General features: G+C 40.5%; 1 protein-coding gene across 2 annotated transcripts in view; it reads right to left on the reverse strand.

Annotated features, from left to right (window-relative positions):
• Nucleotides 1–11,470: 11,470 nt before the first annotated feature.
• Nucleotides 11,471–19,869, reverse strand: part of dscc1 (DNA replication and sister chromatid cohesion 1) — a 36,926-nt gene continuing 28,527 nt past the window's right edge. For both annotated transcript variants that reach the window (XM_043688974.2, XM_043688973.2), the window contains exon 9: nucleotides 11,471–11,764. In XM_043688974.2, coding sequence (XP_043544909.2) covers nucleotides 11,659–11,764 — 106 coding nt within the window. In that variant the 3' untranslated portion in view covers nucleotides 11,471–11,658. The remainder of the gene's footprint in view (nucleotides 11,765–19,869) is intronic.

Below are 19,869 nucleotides of genomic sequence, written 5' to 3' on the forward strand. Positions count from 1 at the left end.
GCCAATTCAGACACCTCAAAGGCACATCCTGCTTAACGCAATGTCCTTCTCAAGAACAGGGAAAAAAATCAAAATACAGCAACAGAACCACCATAATCTCTAACTTCATGGCCTGGCACATAGCTTACTGCTCTATCAGTAATCCATGTCCGATTAATGAGCAGTGGAGGAGAACATACCAGAAGTAGCACCACTCAAATCTAAAACTGAGCTGCCAATCTTGTGAGTCTGACAGTAAATGCATGGTGATCAAACAAAGCAGCATGCTATACACAAGAGCTAAGCAGTCCAGTAAAGCAATCTAACAGCAAAAGATCAAAGATTTGAACTCTTCTGTACCCCTTTAGCCATGATGATGAGAAATTAAACTACGACTAGGAGGATGCTCTCTGAACAGCATGTGGTTGAAAAGACACGGTTGAAGCATTTGCTCATAATCTTCCACTAAATGTGTTCAGTGAATGATTTTTCATGTCTCTTGAGGTCCCTGCCATCACAGATGCCAGGTTTCAGCCACCATGATCCACTCTACATAATAAGAAACAGCTGGGGGAGCTGAACATAGCAAAGCAATGGAACTGGATATTCCAGTTATATTGCCAAACATCTGTGCCCCAGAACTAGCAGTTCCTCTAGCCAAGCCACTCCAATTCAACTGTAATACTGGCATCTAGCTGACATCAGATATATCATAAACAAAACAGTCCAAAATGGATTATTCCTGCCAATTAACTTACACCCAATCTTCAGCAAAGTGATGCAAGAAGTCATCAATAGTGCTATCAAAAGGCACCTCATCAATAATAACCGACTCGCCAGTGCTGGATTCTGGGGTGAGCCAAGTCCACACAGCTACAAACTCTATAATATCATCATTCCGAACATTGATAGGAGCTCAATTGTCGAAGTGAAGTTTGAGTCCTGATGAAGGCCTTATACCCAAAACGTCAACCTTCCTGCTCCCCTGAGATTGCCTGATCTGCTGTGCTCTTCCAGCACCACATTTTTAGACAATGACTCTCCAGCATCTACAGTCGTCACTTTCTCCCTATATTATTGAACAGTCCAAGTCAAAAATGAGGCCTGTGGGGATCAGGTGAAAACTCTGCATTGACTGGAGTCATACTTGGTGCTTAGGAAGACCATTGTGGTGTTTGTATACCAAATCATTCTCAGAACTCATAGTTGAAGAAGTTCCTCAGAGGGGATTTTAACTTTCCAAACATAGACTGGGATTGCCATAGTGTTAAGGGTTTAGATGGAGAGGAATTTGTTAAGTGTGTATAAGAAAAATTTCTGATTCAATATGTGGATGTACCTACTAAAGAAGGTGCAAAATTTGACCTACTCTTGGGAAATAAGGCAGGGCAGGTGACTGAGGTGTCAGTGGGGGAGCACTTTGGGGCCAGCGACCATAATTGTATTAGTTTTAAAATAGTGATGGAAAAGGATAGACCAGATCTAAAAGTTGAAGTTCTAAATTGGAGAAAGGCCGATTTTGATGGTATTAGGCAAGAACTTTCAAAAGCGAACTGGGGGCAGATGTTCGCACGTAAAGGGATGACTGGAAAATGGGAAGCCTTCAGAAATCAAATAACAAGAATCCAGAGAAAGTATATTCCTGTTAGGGTGAAAGGAAAGGCTGGTAGGTATAGGGAATGCTGGATGACTAAAGAAATTGAGGGTTTGGTTAAGAAAAAGAAGGAAACATATGTCAGGTAAAGACAGGATAGATCGAGTGAATCCTTAGAAGAGTATAAAGGCAGCAGGAGTATACTTAAGAGGGAAGTCAGGAGGGCAAATAGAAAGCTTTGGCAAATAGAATTAAGGAGAATTCAAAGGAATTTTACAAATACATTAAGGACAAAGGGTAACTAGGGAGAGAATAGGGCCCCTCAAAGATCAGCAAGGCGGCCTTTGTGTGGAGCCGCACAAGTTGGGGGAGATACTAAATGAGTATGTTGCATCAGTATTTTCTGTGGAAAAGGATATGGAAAATATAGAATGTAGGGAAATAGATGGTGAAACCTTGCAAAATGTCCAGATTACAGAGGAGGAAGTGCTGGATGTCTTGAAACGGGTAAAGGTGGATAAATCCCCAGGACCTGATCAGGTGTACCTCAGAACTCTGTGGGAAGCTAGGGAAGTGATTGCTGGGCCCCTTGCTGAGATATTTGTATCATCGATAGTCACAGGTGAGGTGCTGGAAGACTGGAGGTTGGCTAACGTGGTGCCACTGTTTAAGAAGGGTGGTAAGAACAAGCCAGGGAACGATAGATCAGGGAGCCTGATGTCGATGGTGGGCAAGTTGTTGGAAGGAATCCTGAGGGACAGGATGTACATGTATTTGGAAAGGCAAGGACTGATTAGGAATAGTCAACATGGCTTTGTGCGTGGGGAATTGTGTCTCAAAAACTTGATTGAGTTTTTTGAAGAAGTAACAAAGAGGATTGATGAGGGCAGAGTGGTGGATATGATCTACATGGACTTCAGTAAGGCATTCAACAAGGTTCTTCATGGGAGACTGGTTAGCAAGGTTAGATCTCATGGAATACAAGGAGAACTAGCCATTTGGATACAGAACTGGGAGGGTGGAGGTGGAGGATTGTTCTTCAGACTGGAGGCCTGTGACCAATGGAGTGCCAAAAGGATCGGTGCTGGGTCCTTGACTTTTTGTTATTTACATAAATGATTTGGATGTGAGCATAAGAGGTACAGTTAGTAAGTTTGCAGATGACACCAAAATTGGAGGTGTAGTGGACAGCAAAGAGGGTTACCTCAGATTACAACAGGATCTTGACCAGATGGGCCAATGGGCTGAGAAGTGGCAGATGGAGTTTAATTCAGATAAATGCGAGATGCTGCATTTTGGGAAAGCAAATCTTAGCAGGACTTATACACTTAATGTAAGGTCCTTGAGAATGGTGCTGGACAAGGAGACCTGAGAATGCGGGTTCATAGCTCCTTAAAAGTGAAGTAACAGGTAGGATAGTGAAGAAGGTGTTTGGTATGCTTTACTTTATTGATCAGAGTATTGAGTACAGGAGTTGGAAAGTCATGTTGCGGCTGTACAGAACATTGGTTAGGCCACTGTTGAAATATTGCATGCAATTCTGGTCTCCTTCCTATTGGAAAGATGTTGTGAAACTTGAAAGAGATCAGAAAAGATTTACAAGGATGCTGCCAGAGTTGGAGGATTTGAGTTATAAGAAGAGGGTGAACAGGCTGGGGCTGTTTTCCCAGGAGCATTGGAGGCTGAAGGGTGACCTTATAGAGGTTTACAAAATTGTGAGGGGCATGGATAGGATAAATAGACAAAGTCTTTTCCCTGGGGTCAGGGAATCCAGAACTAGAGGGCATAGATTTAGGGTGAGGGGGGCAAGATACCTAAGGGGAAACTTTTTCACACAGAGGGTGGCACGTGTATGGAGTGAGCTGCCAGAGGATGTGGTGGAGGCTGGTACAATTGCAACATTTAAAAGGCATTTGGATGGGTATATGAATAGGAAGGATTTGGAGGGATATGGGCCAGGTGCTGGCAGGTGGGACTAGATAGGGTTGGGATATCTGGTTGACATGGACAGGTTGGACTGAAGGGTCTGTTTCCACACTGTACATCTCTATGACTCTCACAGCAACCTAGACTACACCTCCTCCCACCCTACCTCCTATAAAAATGTCATTCCTTATTCCCAATTCCTATACCTCCCCCGCAGCTATTTCTAGGATGACCAATTCCACCTTAGAAAATTCCAGATAGCCTCCTTCCTTGCTCGCAATTTCCCTTCCCACGTGGTCGATGATGCCTTCCAGCCTATCTCCTCCACTTCCCACACCAACACCCTTGAACCCCACCCCTCCCAATGCAACAAGGACTGAACACCCCCAGTCCACACTTTCCACCCCACCAACCTTCGCATCCATTGCATCATCCTCTGCCACTTCCACCAACTACAAACGGACTCCACCACCAGACATATATTTCCCTCCCAACCCTTATGAGCCTTCCAGAGAGACCATTCCCGCCACTTCCTCCTCGTCAGGTCCACGCCCTCACTAGCTCACATCCCACTCCCGGCACCTTCCCCTGCCACCCCAGAAAGTGCAAAACCTGTGCCCACATGTCCCCCTCACCTCCGTTCAAAGCCCCAAAGGATCCTTCCACATTCAACAGAAATTTACCTGTACCTCCACCAATGTCATCTACTGTATCCATTGCAACCAATGTGGTCTCCTCTACATCGGGAATACAGGATGTCTCCTTGCGGATCATTTCAGAAATCATCTCTGGCACACCTGCACCAACTAACCTTACTGCCCCACAGCTGAACCCTTCAAGTCCCCTTCCCACTCTGTCAAGGACATGCAGTTCCTGGGCCTCCTCCATCACCAAACCATTACCACTCGACGCCTGGAGAAAGAAAGGCTTATATTCCACCTTTGAACCCAGCAACCACACGGGATCAATGTGGATTTCAATGGTTTCCTCATTTCCCCTCCCCCCACATTATCCCAGTCCCAAGCCTCCAACTCAGCACCATGCTCCTGACCTGTCCATCACCTTTCCCATCTATCTGATCCACTCCTTCTCCAACCTATCATCTTCTCCCTCACCTTCATCTACCTATCGCATTCCTAGTTACCTTCCCCCCAGCCCCATCCCCCCACCCCACCCCCCCACTTATCTCAGCCCTCGGCCCACAAGCTTCATTCCTGATGAAGGGCTTATGCCCGAAATGTGGATTCCCTTGCTTCTCGGATGCTGCCTGACCTGTGCTTTTCCAGCACCACACCCTCGACTCTGATCTCCAGCATCTGCAGTCCTCACTTTCTCCCAGCACTGAAATACAAACATACAATGTTGCATATTTGGTTTGAACAATAAACCAAAAATTTACAAAGTAAAAGAAATGAAGATAAAATAGAATAAATCAGACTATTTACTTTTTACAAAATTTAGAGATTTTGAAGGAACAGTAAAATATAATCCCATTAATCCTGTACTTACAATACAGGAACCAACCTCTTGCTCTAAAACCTTGATAGGATTAATTTAACTGTGGCTTCAACTCACAAGTTGGAAAATCTGCTCCCCTCTTTTGAGAGCTTTCATACACCAAATTTAAACATACTCAACTGCAAATAACCTCTTCAGAGTTTTAACCAAACATTTCAGGTCTGGGATTATTACTAAACTCCTTACTCGAAGGTAATCTATTTTCTATCTTGACCTTTTCTCATGAGCATTGCTGTAAATATCCAATGACTTCTGCAGTACTGCCCACAACTGAAACTCAACATGCAAAACTATATGTTCAAGTTATTGGTGTTCCCGTGAAACTTGTTAAAAATCTAGAAATTTCTAACAGAAACCCTATCTCACCATTGTTTCTCTTGCTCGGTTGTAACTTATTCTGATGTACACAAAAACAACATTTATTCTGAAAGCTTACTCTCAATCAAGTTGTTTTCAAAGAAATGATCATAGCTACTGAAATATTTGCATATTAATCAATAAATCTTTAAGAGACCCAAAAGCCCATTTGTCACTAATTCAAAAGTCAAACATCTAAACTTGGAAAATAAATGATGTTAAAATATATGTGAATCTCACACCCTACACAAGTCATCAGATGTTAATGAGGAGAGCTTTGAATGCTTGACTGGGCTAGGTCTATCTGTGTCATATGCAGTGCCTCGGTCAGTCCGTCCTCTTTTTATATTTTTCTGTTTTAGTTTGATACTGCCAAGAATTTTGCTGAGGTATTTTAAAAGGACACATTGTGACAAGTCTGGAATCACATATGACAGACTGGATAAGGACCAGATAGGTTTTGTGCAACAACAATATAGTTTCATGATTAACATCAAAGACATTAAGTTTTCAGTTCCAGATGTATTTATTTAATTTAATTTAAATTCCTCAACTGCTATACCCCTATCTGTATCTCGATCATTAGATCAAACCTTGAATTATTGTTTGCTATGTTACTATATCAGATACTAATAAATTTGAAGGTCATAAGCATAGATCTGGTGAACAATACATTTGGAACTTAATGTGCTGTTTCAAATCTGCCTGCTGCTATTACCGACTGGTTCTGGAAGTGGACTCCCACAGCATCAAGTGAAACAAGAGGACACCAATCCTGGCATGCAAATCAGACTATGATTTATATAAGATCCTAATATAACTTCAGATTCCATAGTGCATAGTGTGTTCCAAATATCGTCCATCCATCGGGACAAGATATTAAGTCACCACACGAGTGATAATTAAAGAGACCTCTGTAGACTTCTTTTTGAAATAATTCATTTTTCATAGCCTCAGAAAAACAATGTTGGCTCCCTTTTTGTGATCCCCTCCCGTCCTTCAGATTTCTAACTTTCCAATCAGGTCGTGATTGAGGCACCACTATTACAATAGCTTAGACCTCTTGCAAGGGTCCTTGGGCAGATGATATGGCCAATTAATCAACTATAAATGTCTAATATCTACTGAAAATCAAAACCAAATTAACAGATTTTAAGGGTATTCACATCACAGTCATGTGTTCAGAATGAGGCATCAGAATATAAATACATCTGAACTCCAGGGGAGAAATTTGTCTTTTAATTTGCCTTCTGTTTTTGGATCACATACTTGCTCTTGGTTTTCTTGCTGCCTGACCTGATCCTTGTGCTTCTCTCTGCCTGTCCCAAATTTAGTGCTCGTCTCTTTCAATATTGTTTTATTGATAGCTTGTATGTAGTCTTTTAAATTTTGGACACCATATTCTTTAATGAAATTTCATTGCCGAAAACAATGACATCTGATGACTAATGATTATTAAACACAACATGCTGAAGATATTAATACAATTCAACCAATCTATCAAAAGACAAAAGTGCATGCAAGGCATCATTCCACTTGCTCAATGCTCAGAGACTCTTTGTAATAAGGTAATACTCCAAACAAGCTCATACAAGAATATTTAGCAGAAATCACTGGGTTAGGTTTGGTCAATGTCAACACCTCCTATGATTCAGCAATTTACATCCTACTTTATTCTACAGGAAATGTGCCTTCTTTAGTCAGATGTCAGACAGCCCTGACTCACAGGAGAAAAAAAGTGGATGCTTCACCAACTTAAAAGTTACTGTTCTATTTTGAGCCATCTGAACTCCGCTCGCAATTTGCCAGCTTCTTTTTTAGGAAAGGTGTCCGGCAGCCATAAGTTATGTTTCTGTCTATTTAAGACTTTAAGACTTGAAGACTTTAAAAGCCAGAACTTATACTAAAAGCTTTATATGGAGTTCTATGACTACCAACATGAGAGTTGGTTAGAGATATTAGGGCTTAACGTCGTTATGTAATAATGAGACTAATATAAAATATAAGCTACTAATCAAAAGCTTCAGTCCATCTTACACTTCAGATGTATCTATTATTTTGTAAAACAAAAACTAGAATGCATTAAATAGTGAATGATTAAACAGGAAAGTTCCTGGTACAATTTCTGGGCTATTCTGAGTTAGTTGTGGTAGGGGCCCGACAGTAACCTTTAGTATCAGGAGGGGAACCTGCAGTATTCACATTCCTAATTACTGTGCACCAAACCTGTGAGTAGGTAAATATTTCGGCTCTGAACCAGAACAGGATCACATCTTCTTGTGGCTCTTTCTGAATTTAAATAACCTGCCTTCGTGCACCATAAAATCTCAGAAATGCACATGAACATTTGTATAAGGCACCAAGAAATAGGATTCCCACAACAGCAATGGGAGAGAATTTGAAATGGGTGAAAAGGGTGAAGGGAAAGATTGTCCTTTGAAGATATGGGTTCTTCCTGTGAATAGCATACACTATTCACTCTTGGGGCTTAAAATCCAAATGGATAGAACTTGAATTTTCTCTGCTTTCTGCCAGAAGGAATCATAGCAAAAGAACAGTCTAAAACTACATTTAGAAAAAATTTGGATCAATGTTAGAAAACTCAGTAATCTGGTGAAATTTGAAAGGACATAGTAACTAATGGAGGTGATGGAAAGGTTTCATTTACAGAACAACCTCGATTACCTGAACGAGACGGGCGGGGAGTATTTTGTTCGGGTAACATTTTTGTGGGACCTTGAGATCTTGTTCAGATAATCCAAAATTCAGATAATTGATGTTCAGCTAATCGAGGTTGTTCTGTAATGATGATGAACTGAGAAAAAGAACAAAGCATATTGTTGAAGAAGAATCTTTCAATGTAATTCTATGATAATTGAGGGGTGATTGATAAAACAGCATTGTTCTCAGTATCAGCATTTATTGCCCTCGCTTTGCTTAACAAAGTAGGCCTTCTATCCAAACTATGAACAAGGAACAAGGGTAGGCCATTCAGCCCTTCAAGCCTACTCTGCAGTTCCACAAGATCATGGCTGATCTGAATTCAACCTCAATTCTATATTCCTGCAAATCCCCGATAATCTTTCATCTCCTTGGTAATCAAGAATCTACCTACCACTGCATTTAAATATTTAACGATCCAAATCTGCTGCCTTTTGAGGAAGGGAATTCTGAGGACATTCAAGTCTCTGAGAGAAAAAAATATTTTCACATCTCTGTTTTAAATGAGCACACTCTTATTTTTAATTTATGACCTTTGGTTCTGGATTCTCCCACAAGAGGAAACATCCTTTCAACATTAAGTTAGCTCTAATTCTTCTAATCTCAAGAGGTTACAGGCATACTGCAGTTCCTGTAATGATAACTCTCACAAATGATGTTAGGTTGTGTTTTCCAGGGCATCAACACAGAGGAGGAATGGCAGTATAAATTCTACAAAGTGAAGCCATCTATAGTGGTAGATGTAGTCCAATATAAGTGCATCCATCCAATGTTTTATTTGTATGATGTTAAGCTCAAGTGTTGATAAACAATGAATAGTAATTAATACATGGCACTGGTAACTTTAGTCTTCTCAGTGAGGTGGCAGAATTTTTTTATCGAAGAATACCTGACCCTTGCTATGTTCTTGTGCTGACTGGGTTGATAGTAGCTGATTTAGTTCAGCTTCTTTTCAATGTCAGACCAGGGGACAGGAAGACTCTTTTTCCAAACTGTCTTTACCTTGTAGTTACATGGCACACACCAACTCTGCAGTCAGGGTGGTTGGTGAATTCATCCACAGAGCCATTCAACTGGTCATCTTTTATGATTCATTGCCAGTGCTTTATCTTTATTTCACTTGCAGTTGGAAATCCAGAAATATTTCAATTATTTATGAATCATCTGTGCTATTACTGCAATATGCTACATTATTCATTTGCTTGATTTGTTATCGCTGTCAAACTCCAGAACTGGAAATATATTTCATTCCTGAGCACCAAGCAAATATTTGGCCATTGGCTGAAAACTGGACAGTATGACCATGATGCAGTTGCAACTTGTTGAGAAATATAGCTGCATAATGTGTCAGTGGACTAGAAACATATGTGTGCGTTTACCAGGGAGAAGAATAACTGCAACTGACCGCATATTTTTCAGTTTTCCCAAGCCAAAAGCCAACAATAATTTGGCTGACCATCACTTTTAAAAAGGACTCAGTCACATCAAAAATGGTGAAAAGAAGGACAATTGAACCACACTACTCAGTGCAGTTACATATTAAGCATTTTTTCCCTTTATTACATAAGCACAAGGTCTGGTGTAATCAGTACTCCACTCTCAGTCATCATTTGCTGCAATGCAATTGGATATGTGATCAGCTTATGTCAAATATTGTATTCACTGTACAATCAACATGAAGTCAACACCGACTGAATACACACAATTGTGCAAGACTGGAAAGTGCAACAAAGGCTGCGATTTTCATCACAGATAACATAACTACAAATACATTGAGATTTTAAAAAGAAAAGTATAGCTAACACATCTAGATACAACATTGTGGGCCCCTTGCTCAGATTTTGTATCATCGATAGCCACAGGTGAGGTGCTGGAAGACTGGAGGTTGGCTAACATGGTGCCACTATTTAAGAAAGGTGGTAAGCAAAAGCAAAGGAACTATACACCAATGAGCCTAACATCAGTGGTAGGCAAATTGTTGGAGGGAATCCTGAGGGACAGGATTTACATGTATTTGGAAAGGCAAAAACGAATTAAAGGTAGTCAACACAGCTTTGTGTGTGGGAAATTGTGTCTCATGGACTTGTTGAGTTTTTTTGAAGAGGTAACAAAGAGGATTGATGAAAGCAGAGTGGTGGATGTGATCTATATGGACTTTGGTAAGGTGTTCGACAAGGTTCCTCACGGTGGACTGTTTAGCGAAATTAAATCACATGGAATAGAGGGACAACTAGCCATTTCGATACAGAACTGGCTTGAAAGTAGAAGACAGGGGTTGGTGGTGGAGAATTGCTTTTCTGACTGGAAGTCTGTGACTAGTGAAGTGCCACAGGATCAATGCTGGGCCCACACATTTCATCATTTTTATAAATAATTTGTATTTGAACACAGGAGGTATGGTTAGTAAGTTTGCAGATGACACTGAAATTGGAGGTGTAGTGGACAGTGAAGAAGGTTACCTCAGAATACAACAGGATCTTGATCAGATGGGCCAATCGGCCAAGGACTGGCAGATGGAATTAAATTAGATAAATGGAAAGTACTGCATTTTGGAAAGGCAAATCAGGGCAAGTCTTATACACTTAATGGTAATGTCCTGGGGAGTGTTGCTGAACAAAGAGACTTTGCAGTGCAGGTTCATAGTTCCCTGAAAGTAGAGTCACAGGTAGATAAGATAGGGAAGGAGTTGGTATGCTTTCCTTTATTGGTCAGAGTATTCAGTACAGAAGTTGGGAGGTCATATTGCAGCTGTACAAGACATTGGTTAGGCCAATTTTGGAATACTGCATTCATTTCTGGTCTCCCTGCTAATAGGAAGGATGTTGTGAAACTTGAAAGGGTTCAGAAAAGATTTACAAGAATGGTGCCAGGGTTTGAGGGTTCAAGCTATAGGGTGAGGCTGAATAGGCTGGGGTTGTATTCCTTGGAGCATCGGAAGCTGAGGGATGACCTTATCGAGATTTACAAAATCATGAGGGGCACAGACAGGGTAAATATGCAACTTTTCCCCGGTTTGAGGGAGTGGAAAACTAGAGGGTATAGATTTAATGTGAAAGGGGAAAGATTTAAAAGGGACCTGAGGGGCAACTTTTTCATGCAGAAGAAGCATGTATGGAATGAGTTGCCAGAGGAAGTGGAGGCTGGTACAATTACAACATTTAAAAGGTATCTGGAATGGTACATAAATAGGAAGTGTTTAGAGGGATATGGACCAAGTGCTGGCAAATGGGACTAGATTTATATGATGATACCTGGTCTGCTTGGACGAGTTGGACTGAAGGGTCTGTTTTCCTGCAGTATATCTCTATGACTTTATTCTACTACAGAAGTTTAAAGTAACAGCCTATTCCTTTGACAGAATTAACGGCAGTGCAATTCCAGGAAATATATCTTTTATTTTTATTAACAAACCCAAGATATACCACGTGGATTCTGAAAAATACTTTCATGACAATTTCGAATCGACAAAAATGGGAGATGGAATGAGAGGCAAACATGCACTTGCATTGAACATCTTTTAGGCAAACCTTCTTCTGTTGGATTTCAAGCATTAAAATTCATCATTAGACGGGCCTTCTGGAGCTAAACACCTTCATACCATTCTGCATCGATGAACGAGCATATTTTGTCAGTAAAGTTCCAATGGTCTGCTTCTCTCCACATAAACCCCTGTTAAAATGGGAGATTAATCAAAGAGCTTGTAAGTTGGTTTAAATACAAGGTTAGATATATGAAATGATATTAACAGGTTTTTCAGTAGTCAGCTTTTTCTTAAAAAAAATAAACTAAGACGAACTCCATTTATCCTTCTGGGGAAGGGAACAAATAAGTTTAAAGCTTAAAAAACGTGGAGGGTAAATCTTAGTGAAAAGTTCATCCCAACATTTCCACTTGGAATAAGAAATAGTTTACAAATCTACCAACGAGATATTGTTAATTTTCCAGGTTTTTGGTATTCTGTGCAATTGGCAAATTTGGTTCTTAAGAGTCAGCTTCACTAGTGGGAGATCTGATGGCGTCAGTGGGAAGTTTGTGCAGCAATACTTAATTCTTATTCAATTTCAGTTAGTGCAAATCTCAATATGGAAAGGGGAGTCTTTTGAGAACAGGTTTTTCTGGGTTCGATGCAATGCTGCCTACAACAAACATTAACCATCAGCCAAAGATGCTCCTGATGACTGATGGTAGGCAAAAACACAAAATAGAGAACAGGTAACTATTTGAAATCATTAAGCGAAAGCCTCCGTCCAGGAAGATTTTGTGAAAAGATTATTTCTGCCTGTATGAACAGACTCAGGAGTTGTTTATTATAAAAGTTGGTATCAAATAAAGGTGTGCAACTTTTTGTAATTTTCTTAATATCCAGAGCTATTCAATCAATCAGAGTATAAAGGCCATTTGAAACTTCACAGCTTAAACATAAGTCAGGTAAGCCGAAGAATTCAAAACAGAATTTCTGTCCTATTATTAAGTGACAAGTTTGTATTTGTATGATATCTTCCTCATGTGTGCTTCACGGTCAGTTCATTAATTCTGAATGTAATTACAGTTGTTCACAAGTAAACAAGCAGAATCAATTTGTACATTCAACAGCAACTTACATATCTAACAGAAAATATCCATGTGCTTCATAACAATTGATGCCAATGTGATATTCTATGTTACCTGTGCAACATAGTTCACATAGAGTTAGGTTCTTGAGAAACAAATATCCTGAACTTTACTTACAACACTAACTATATACAAGACTACAAAGTCAGACTTACATGTGAAAACTGGGTTCTCTGATTACTGATGTTAGCTGCATCACACATAGATAGTTGTTTGAATATAATGATTGCATAAGAGACAGCTATTGAGGGGAGACTTGCATCTTTATATCAGAACAGCATGTTGTGATGTCAAGCATATCTTACAGGTTTAAGCCTGTTGTGACTTATTAGAGAGATGACTGGTGGTGGTTTATCGTCAGTGTCACCATGCCTCTTGTGATAAGAGAGATTTAGGATGAAAGTCCTTCGTGGTAACCTAAACTTGTGTGGAAATTGAACTCATGCTGTTGGCATCACTCTGCCTTCCAACCAGCCATCTAGCCAACTGAGGAACCATGTCAAAGAAGCTTCCAAAGTTCCGTCCAAGGCTTAACCATAAACTTAATTAACATTTAATTGACTTAAACAGACTATCCACAGCTGCCAGACAGATAGACACTGCTATGTTGATCTCATCTCCAAATCATACACTTGGAATCATATTGTTGTGATCAGCAGTGGGAATGTAAGCTGATTTTGGCTCATTTAGCCCTGTGAACTCAGCCAGCAGAGATAACTCCTTCTTAAATGTACATTTCAGATAGCAGAGATAACTCCTTCTTAAATGTACAGCTCAACAAAAACTATTTTTTGTATGAAGACAGAGTCAGCACACTGCTACATAAGGTTTGAAATAAACAACTTGAGTGTAAGACAGCAAGCAGTGAACTTTATTCTTCTAAAACTGTCTACCAGGCACTGAAAAAGCCTTGTTGAATGCTTTTAAAAGGAGTAGATTGGATGAAATTGAATAACACAAAGCAGATGCCATGGTGACTAGCCAACTGCCTCTTGAAATGGCTGTCAGAATGTTAAAATGTGAAATCACAATCAGGCCAGTGATTAACAAAAAAATCTTAAACCAAAATCACAATGTCAATTAAGATACTTCTCACCCAAAACTTTTTTAAATTCCTAACTGACGTCATTTCACGAAGTTCTCCTCCAACTTTACAACACTTTCCATGCTCCCTTCTTTGCTTCTCCCCTCTCTCTGCCAGTGGTGGCAGACTCTTCCAATCACCCTGATCCTATCTGTCTCAATTTCCCATTTAAACCTCATGACGTCTCCAACTTTGTAAATCTTCGAACTCCCTTCAAACACATCTCTCTGATAAAGCCTTCACTCACAACTCCTCAACCAAGTTTGATATTCACTCTTCACATTGGAGCACTTCAGGAAGTTTGTCTATGTTAAAAATGCTACATAAATTGAAGGGTGTTGATAAGGTGCAGCGATTGTTTATATTCAATTAAAGTGTAAAGTCTTATCAAGAATAGACACTTAGTGCAACTTTCTGTCATCAAACGATTTAATTCCAATAGGTTTTATAACTCAGTGGGCAGCATCCACAGCTCTGAGATAGAAGGTTTAAATCCACTCTGGAATGTGTTGGCCTTGGGAGAAAATCATGACTAGTTCACTATGTTGATAATCAGTTGGCTAATCCTTTCAATGCTTCCCCTTTATTCCTTAGAGGGAACAAAAGTATATGCTAAGGTATGAACTAAGAAAAGTTCAATTCTAACTTGTTCAATTCATCCCAGAACCAAAACTTTCAGTGGAATTCTCTAATTCCTGGGCTGAGGTTGACAGAATCCATTGTGTTTTTTTAAGTGATGTCTCACAGAGCTCAAATAGTGTTGCTCATCTCCTTCAGCTTACTTCCTTCACATTTCAAGTATATATTATTACAACCCTGTTCGGGATCATTAATACCTGAAGTAAAATCCAAACACCTTGTTTTACCAATGGAACTGCATCACAAGATTTCATACCTCTAAGTAAAAGCAAACTTTTTATTGTATCCAATATTTAAACAAAATAAGTATAATTAATTTAACAATGTCATCTATAACTGTGGATGTTTTGCATTCGCACTTACTTCTTATTTCCCCCAAGAATTCCCTTATACTTTCTGAAATCTTAAGTGTTATTTATTTCTATCAGGACCATCCAAATTTTTGCCAGAAGCTTCTGAAAACTACTTTGATTTGCTTCAGTTCCAGCTTTTCTGAGGCAAGACTTTCATGACCCACCAATCATCCCCTCCCCCAAACCCCTATGACTGGGGATACCTCATTCTCATGTTCTGGTTGTCTAATCAATAATTCCAAGCTCATCTGGATGCTTTGTTTTCCTCCGAGAGTCCATGAAGTCCACTGCAGGTTCTTCCAGTAGCCTCAATCTGGGCTGTCTTCCAGTTTTGCTTCCTTCAAGTAACACCAATTGACATTAAGCCCAACCTGCATTCATGCAGCAAATAATGAAGTTTGCTTTTTTTTACCACCCAGTTGCAGCACAGGTCTACTAACTGTTAAGTATTTTGGCTCCCTTCTCTCAGTGATCTGCTACTTGCAAACACCAGGCCTAAGTAATTTCTGCTATCAGCTTACAAGGATTGTAAATGACTGGTCTCTAGTTCGTTACCTAAGTGAGCCCACGTGCTGTTTTATGATCTTGTTTTTCTAGCTGTTAACTTTTTAAGTCAACATTGTTCCATCTTTAACATGTAATTAACTCTAAGCCTTTTTCAAAATTGCACTTATTCAAGTTTGGCTTTTTCTAGTTTCTCAATCAGGGAGCTTATGTTCTACGATTAAAACTTTAAACATTGTTTCTAATCCTTTGAAATAAGGCTAATGCTTGTGTGCCACCAACCTGCATATGTACTGTTTTCACATGAGGAGACTATTGTGCTGCAGTTACCATTTAAGTCTAACTGACCAGGAAACTCTTCCAGTCCTACTACCTGCCACAGGCATATCCCAAGGCTGCACAGGTTGATAATCAACCTATCGGCCTTGTTACAAAACTCCTTTGGTGGCCATCAAATCCTGAGGTCGGACCTGAACCCAGAGTTTATGGCACAGAGATAGGGACACCACTACTGCACCAGAAGATCTCCAAGTGAACTATCGACTAGATAAATGCAACAGTAAGGCCTGCTTTCTAGCATTGGGCGTATTCAAAACATATTCAAGTCTAAAGTAATTCCATTTCCCAATTTACATGGTTTCAGTGTTCCTGATTCATTTCCTATTCATTCTAGACTTGACCTCGATCAATTCTCAGTCCAGCATGTATATGTTCAGATTAGGGGGACCAGGATGCTCAGCATTGAGCTTATGGGAGTGAGAGTTTGGTGATATGTCAGTGCTGTATCCAATGACTTCAACAGTTTACTGTGATCTTACAGACTGAACTGAATTCACACCTTCTTATTAATGACCATTTATGACAGAATATAGCAGGGCTACAGATCTTTGATCCCGCCTGTTGGTTGTAGAATTGCTTAGCTCTAGCCATAGCCATTGATATGTAAGTTGCATGTAATTCTGTGTTTAACATTACTAGGTTGGCACCTCATATGCAGGTACAGCTGGTGTTGCTCTTCAATGTGAAATCAGTGTTGTGGCAGAAGGGTAGGATGGAAGAACGGTACTTTGGGTCTGAAGTTACTGCTGGCCTGGATTATTAAAGTGAGAATCCAGGCTTGGAATCAAATGTTGAGAAGTGAGTAACAGATGGGCCAAGTTCCTGTTCCGTTAATCCTCAGAACATTAGAACAAATGGTTACACTTGAAATTTAAAAATATTAGAAAGCACAAAAGTGAAGAACGATAAAATATTGGAAGGTCGAGATTCCCAGAGAAATACAGTCGTACAGTAGATTCAGTGAGCTGTACAACATGGAAACAGATCCGTGGGTTAGTAAATTTGTAGATGACACTAAGGTTGATACAGTTGTGGATAGTGATGACAGATGTAGATTACAGAGGGACATAGATAAGCTGCAGAGGTGGCTGATGGAGTTTAATGCAGAAAAGTGTAAGGTGATCCACTTTGGAAGGAGTAACAGGAATGCAGAGTATCTGGGCTAATGGTAAGATTCTTGGTCGTGTAGATGAGCAGAGAGATCTTGGGGTCCAGGTACATACGTCCTTGAAAGTTGTCACCCAGGTTGATAGGGTTGTTAAGAAGGCATAGGGTGTGTTAGCTTTTATTGATAGAAGGATTGAGTTTTTAAATCGTGAGGTCATGCTGCAGCTGTACAAAACTCTAGTGTGGCCGCACTTGGAGTATTGCCTACAGTTCTGGTCACCACATTATAGGAAGGATATGGAAGCTTTGGAAAGGGATCAGAGGAGATTTACTAGGATGTTGCCTGGTATGGATGGAAGGCCTTATGAGAAAAGGCTGAGGGATTTGAGGCTGTTTTCATTAGAGAGAAGGTTGAGAGGTGACTTAATTGAGACTTATAAGGTAATTAGAGGGTTAGATAGGTTGGACAATGAGAGCCTTTTTCCTCGGATTGCGATGGCTAGTATGAGGGGACATAGCTTTAAAATGAGAGGTGATAGATATATTCAGATGTCAGAGGTAGTTTCTTTACTCAAAGAGTAGTAGGTACGTGGAACGCGCTGCCTGCAACAGTCGTACACTTGCCAACTTTAAGGGCATTTAAATGGTCATGGATAGGTATATGGATGAGAATGGAATAGTGGAGGTTAGTGGGCTTCAGATAATTTCACAGGTTGGTACAACATCGAGGGCCGAAGGGCCTGTGCTGCGCTGTAATGTTCCATGTTCTATGTTCTAGACCCTTTGGTCCAACTCGTCCATGCCGACCAGATATCCCAACCTAATCTAGTCCCATATCCCTCTAAATTCTTTCTATTGATATACCCATCCAGGTACCTTTTAAAATATTGTAATTGTACCAGCCACTGCCACTTACTCTGGCAGCTCATTCCATTCACACACTACCCACTGCATGAAACATTTGCCCCTTAGATCCCTTTTAAATCTTTTCCCTCTCACCTTAAATCTATGCCCCCTAGTTTTGGACTCACCTCCTCTGGGGAAAAGATCTTGGCTATTTACCCTATCCATGCCCCTCACGATTTTATAAACCTCTATGAGGTCACCCCTCAGCCTTCAACGCTCCAGGGAAAATAGTCCCAGCCTATTCAGCCTCTTATAGCTCAACCCCTCCAACCCTGGCAACATCCTTGTAAATATTTTCTCAACCCTTTCAAGTTTCACAACATCCTTTCTAATAGCAGGGAGCCCAGAATTGCAAGCAGTATCCCAAAAGTGGCCTAGGCAATGTCCTGGATAGCCATAACATGATCTCCCAACTCCAATACTCAATGCACTGACCAATAAAAGGCAAGCATACAAAACACCTTCTTCACTGTCCTATTTACCTATGACTCCACTTTCAAAGAAATATGAACCTGCATTCCAAGGTCTCTTTGTTCAGCAACACTCCCCAGCACCTTACCACTAAGTGTAGAAGTCCTGCTTTGATTTGCCTGTCTAAAATGCAGTACCTCACATTTATCTAAATTAAACTCCATCTGCCAATCCTCAACCCATTGGACCATCTGATTGAGGTCCCGTTGTACGCTGAGGTAATCTTCTTCGCTGTCCACTACACCTCTAATTTTGGTGTCATCTGCAAACCTACTAACCATACCTCCTATGTTCACAGCCAAGTCATTTATATAAATAACAAAAAGCAATGGACCTAGTACTGATCCATGTGGTACAGTGCTCGCCGCAGGCCTCCAGTCTGAAAGGCAAATCTCCACCATCACCCTCTGTCTCCTATTGTCGAGCCAGCTCTGTATCCAAATTGCTAGTTCTCCCTGTATTCCATGTGATCTAACCAGTCTACCTTGCGGAACCTTGTCGAATGCCTTACTGAAGAGATCAAATCCACCATTCTACCTTCATCAACCCTCTTTGGTATTTCTTCAAAAAACTTAATCAAATTAGTGAGACATGATTTCCCATACACAACGCCATATTGACTATCCCTAATCAGTCCTTGTCTTTCCAAATACATGTACAGAGGAACCTTGATTATCTGGCATTGGATTAACTGAATTTCAGATTATCTGAACAAGATCATAATGCTTGGCTAACTAGGTTATCCAGCATTCGATTATCTGGCATTCATTTAACCAAATTAAATACTCCCCGCCTGTGTCCTTCGGTTAATCGAGGCTCCTCTGTAAATCCTGTTCCTCCAACAACTTGCCCACCACTGATGCCAGGCTCACCAGTCTATAATTCCCTTGCTTTTCCTTACCACCCTTCTTAAATAGCAGCATCACGTTAGAGAACCTGCAGTCTGTCAGCACCTCACCAGTAGCTATGAAGGATACAAATATCTCAGCAAGGGGCCCAGCAATCATGTCCCTAGCTTCCCACAAAGTTCTCGGGTACATCTGATCAGGTCCTGGAGATTTATCCACCGTTACATAGATTTTAGGCCATCCAACACCTCCTCCTTTGTAATATGCATACTTTAAGATGTTGCTATTTATTCCCCTAAGTTCTCTAACTTCCATATCCTTCTCCACAGTAAACACTGATACAAAATACTTATTTATTATCTCCCCTATCTCCTGCAGTTCCCCACATAAGCAGCCATGCTGATCTTTATTCTCCCCCTAGTTACTCTTTTATCCTGAATGTATTTGTAGACTCCCTTTAGATTCTCCTTAACACTATTTACCAAAGCTACTGGCCTCCTGATTTCCCTCTTAAGTATACTTCTACTGCCCTACTGTCTAGGGATTCACTCGATCCCTGCTGTCTGTACCTCACATATGCTTCCTTCTTTTTCTTGACCAAAACCTCAATTTCTTTAGTCATCCAACATTCCCTACACTGACCAACATTCCCTTCACCCTAAAAGGAACATACTGTCTCTGGACTCTCGTTATCTCTAAACAGCAGTAACCCCAGGCACAAGCAGTGAAAATAGGCAAGGCGTGAAACAATTGTTACAATAGGAAGAAATCTATGAAATGTTTATCTCTACAGTCCATTGAAATCACTTATAGAACATAGAACAATACAGCGCAGAACAGACCTTCTGCCCTCGATGTTGCGCCGACCTGTGAACTATTCCCAGCTCGTCCCCCTACACTATCCCAAAATCA

This window comes from Chiloscyllium plagiosum, unplaced genomic scaffold (assembly GCF_037043375.1).
Source record: "Chiloscyllium plagiosum isolate Xiang-an unplaced genomic scaffold, Cpla_swu_hap1 HiC_scaffold_4, whole genome shotgun sequence".
Lineage (NCBI taxonomy): Eukaryota > Metazoa > Chordata > Chondrichthyes > Orectolobiformes > Hemiscylliidae > Chiloscyllium > Chiloscyllium plagiosum.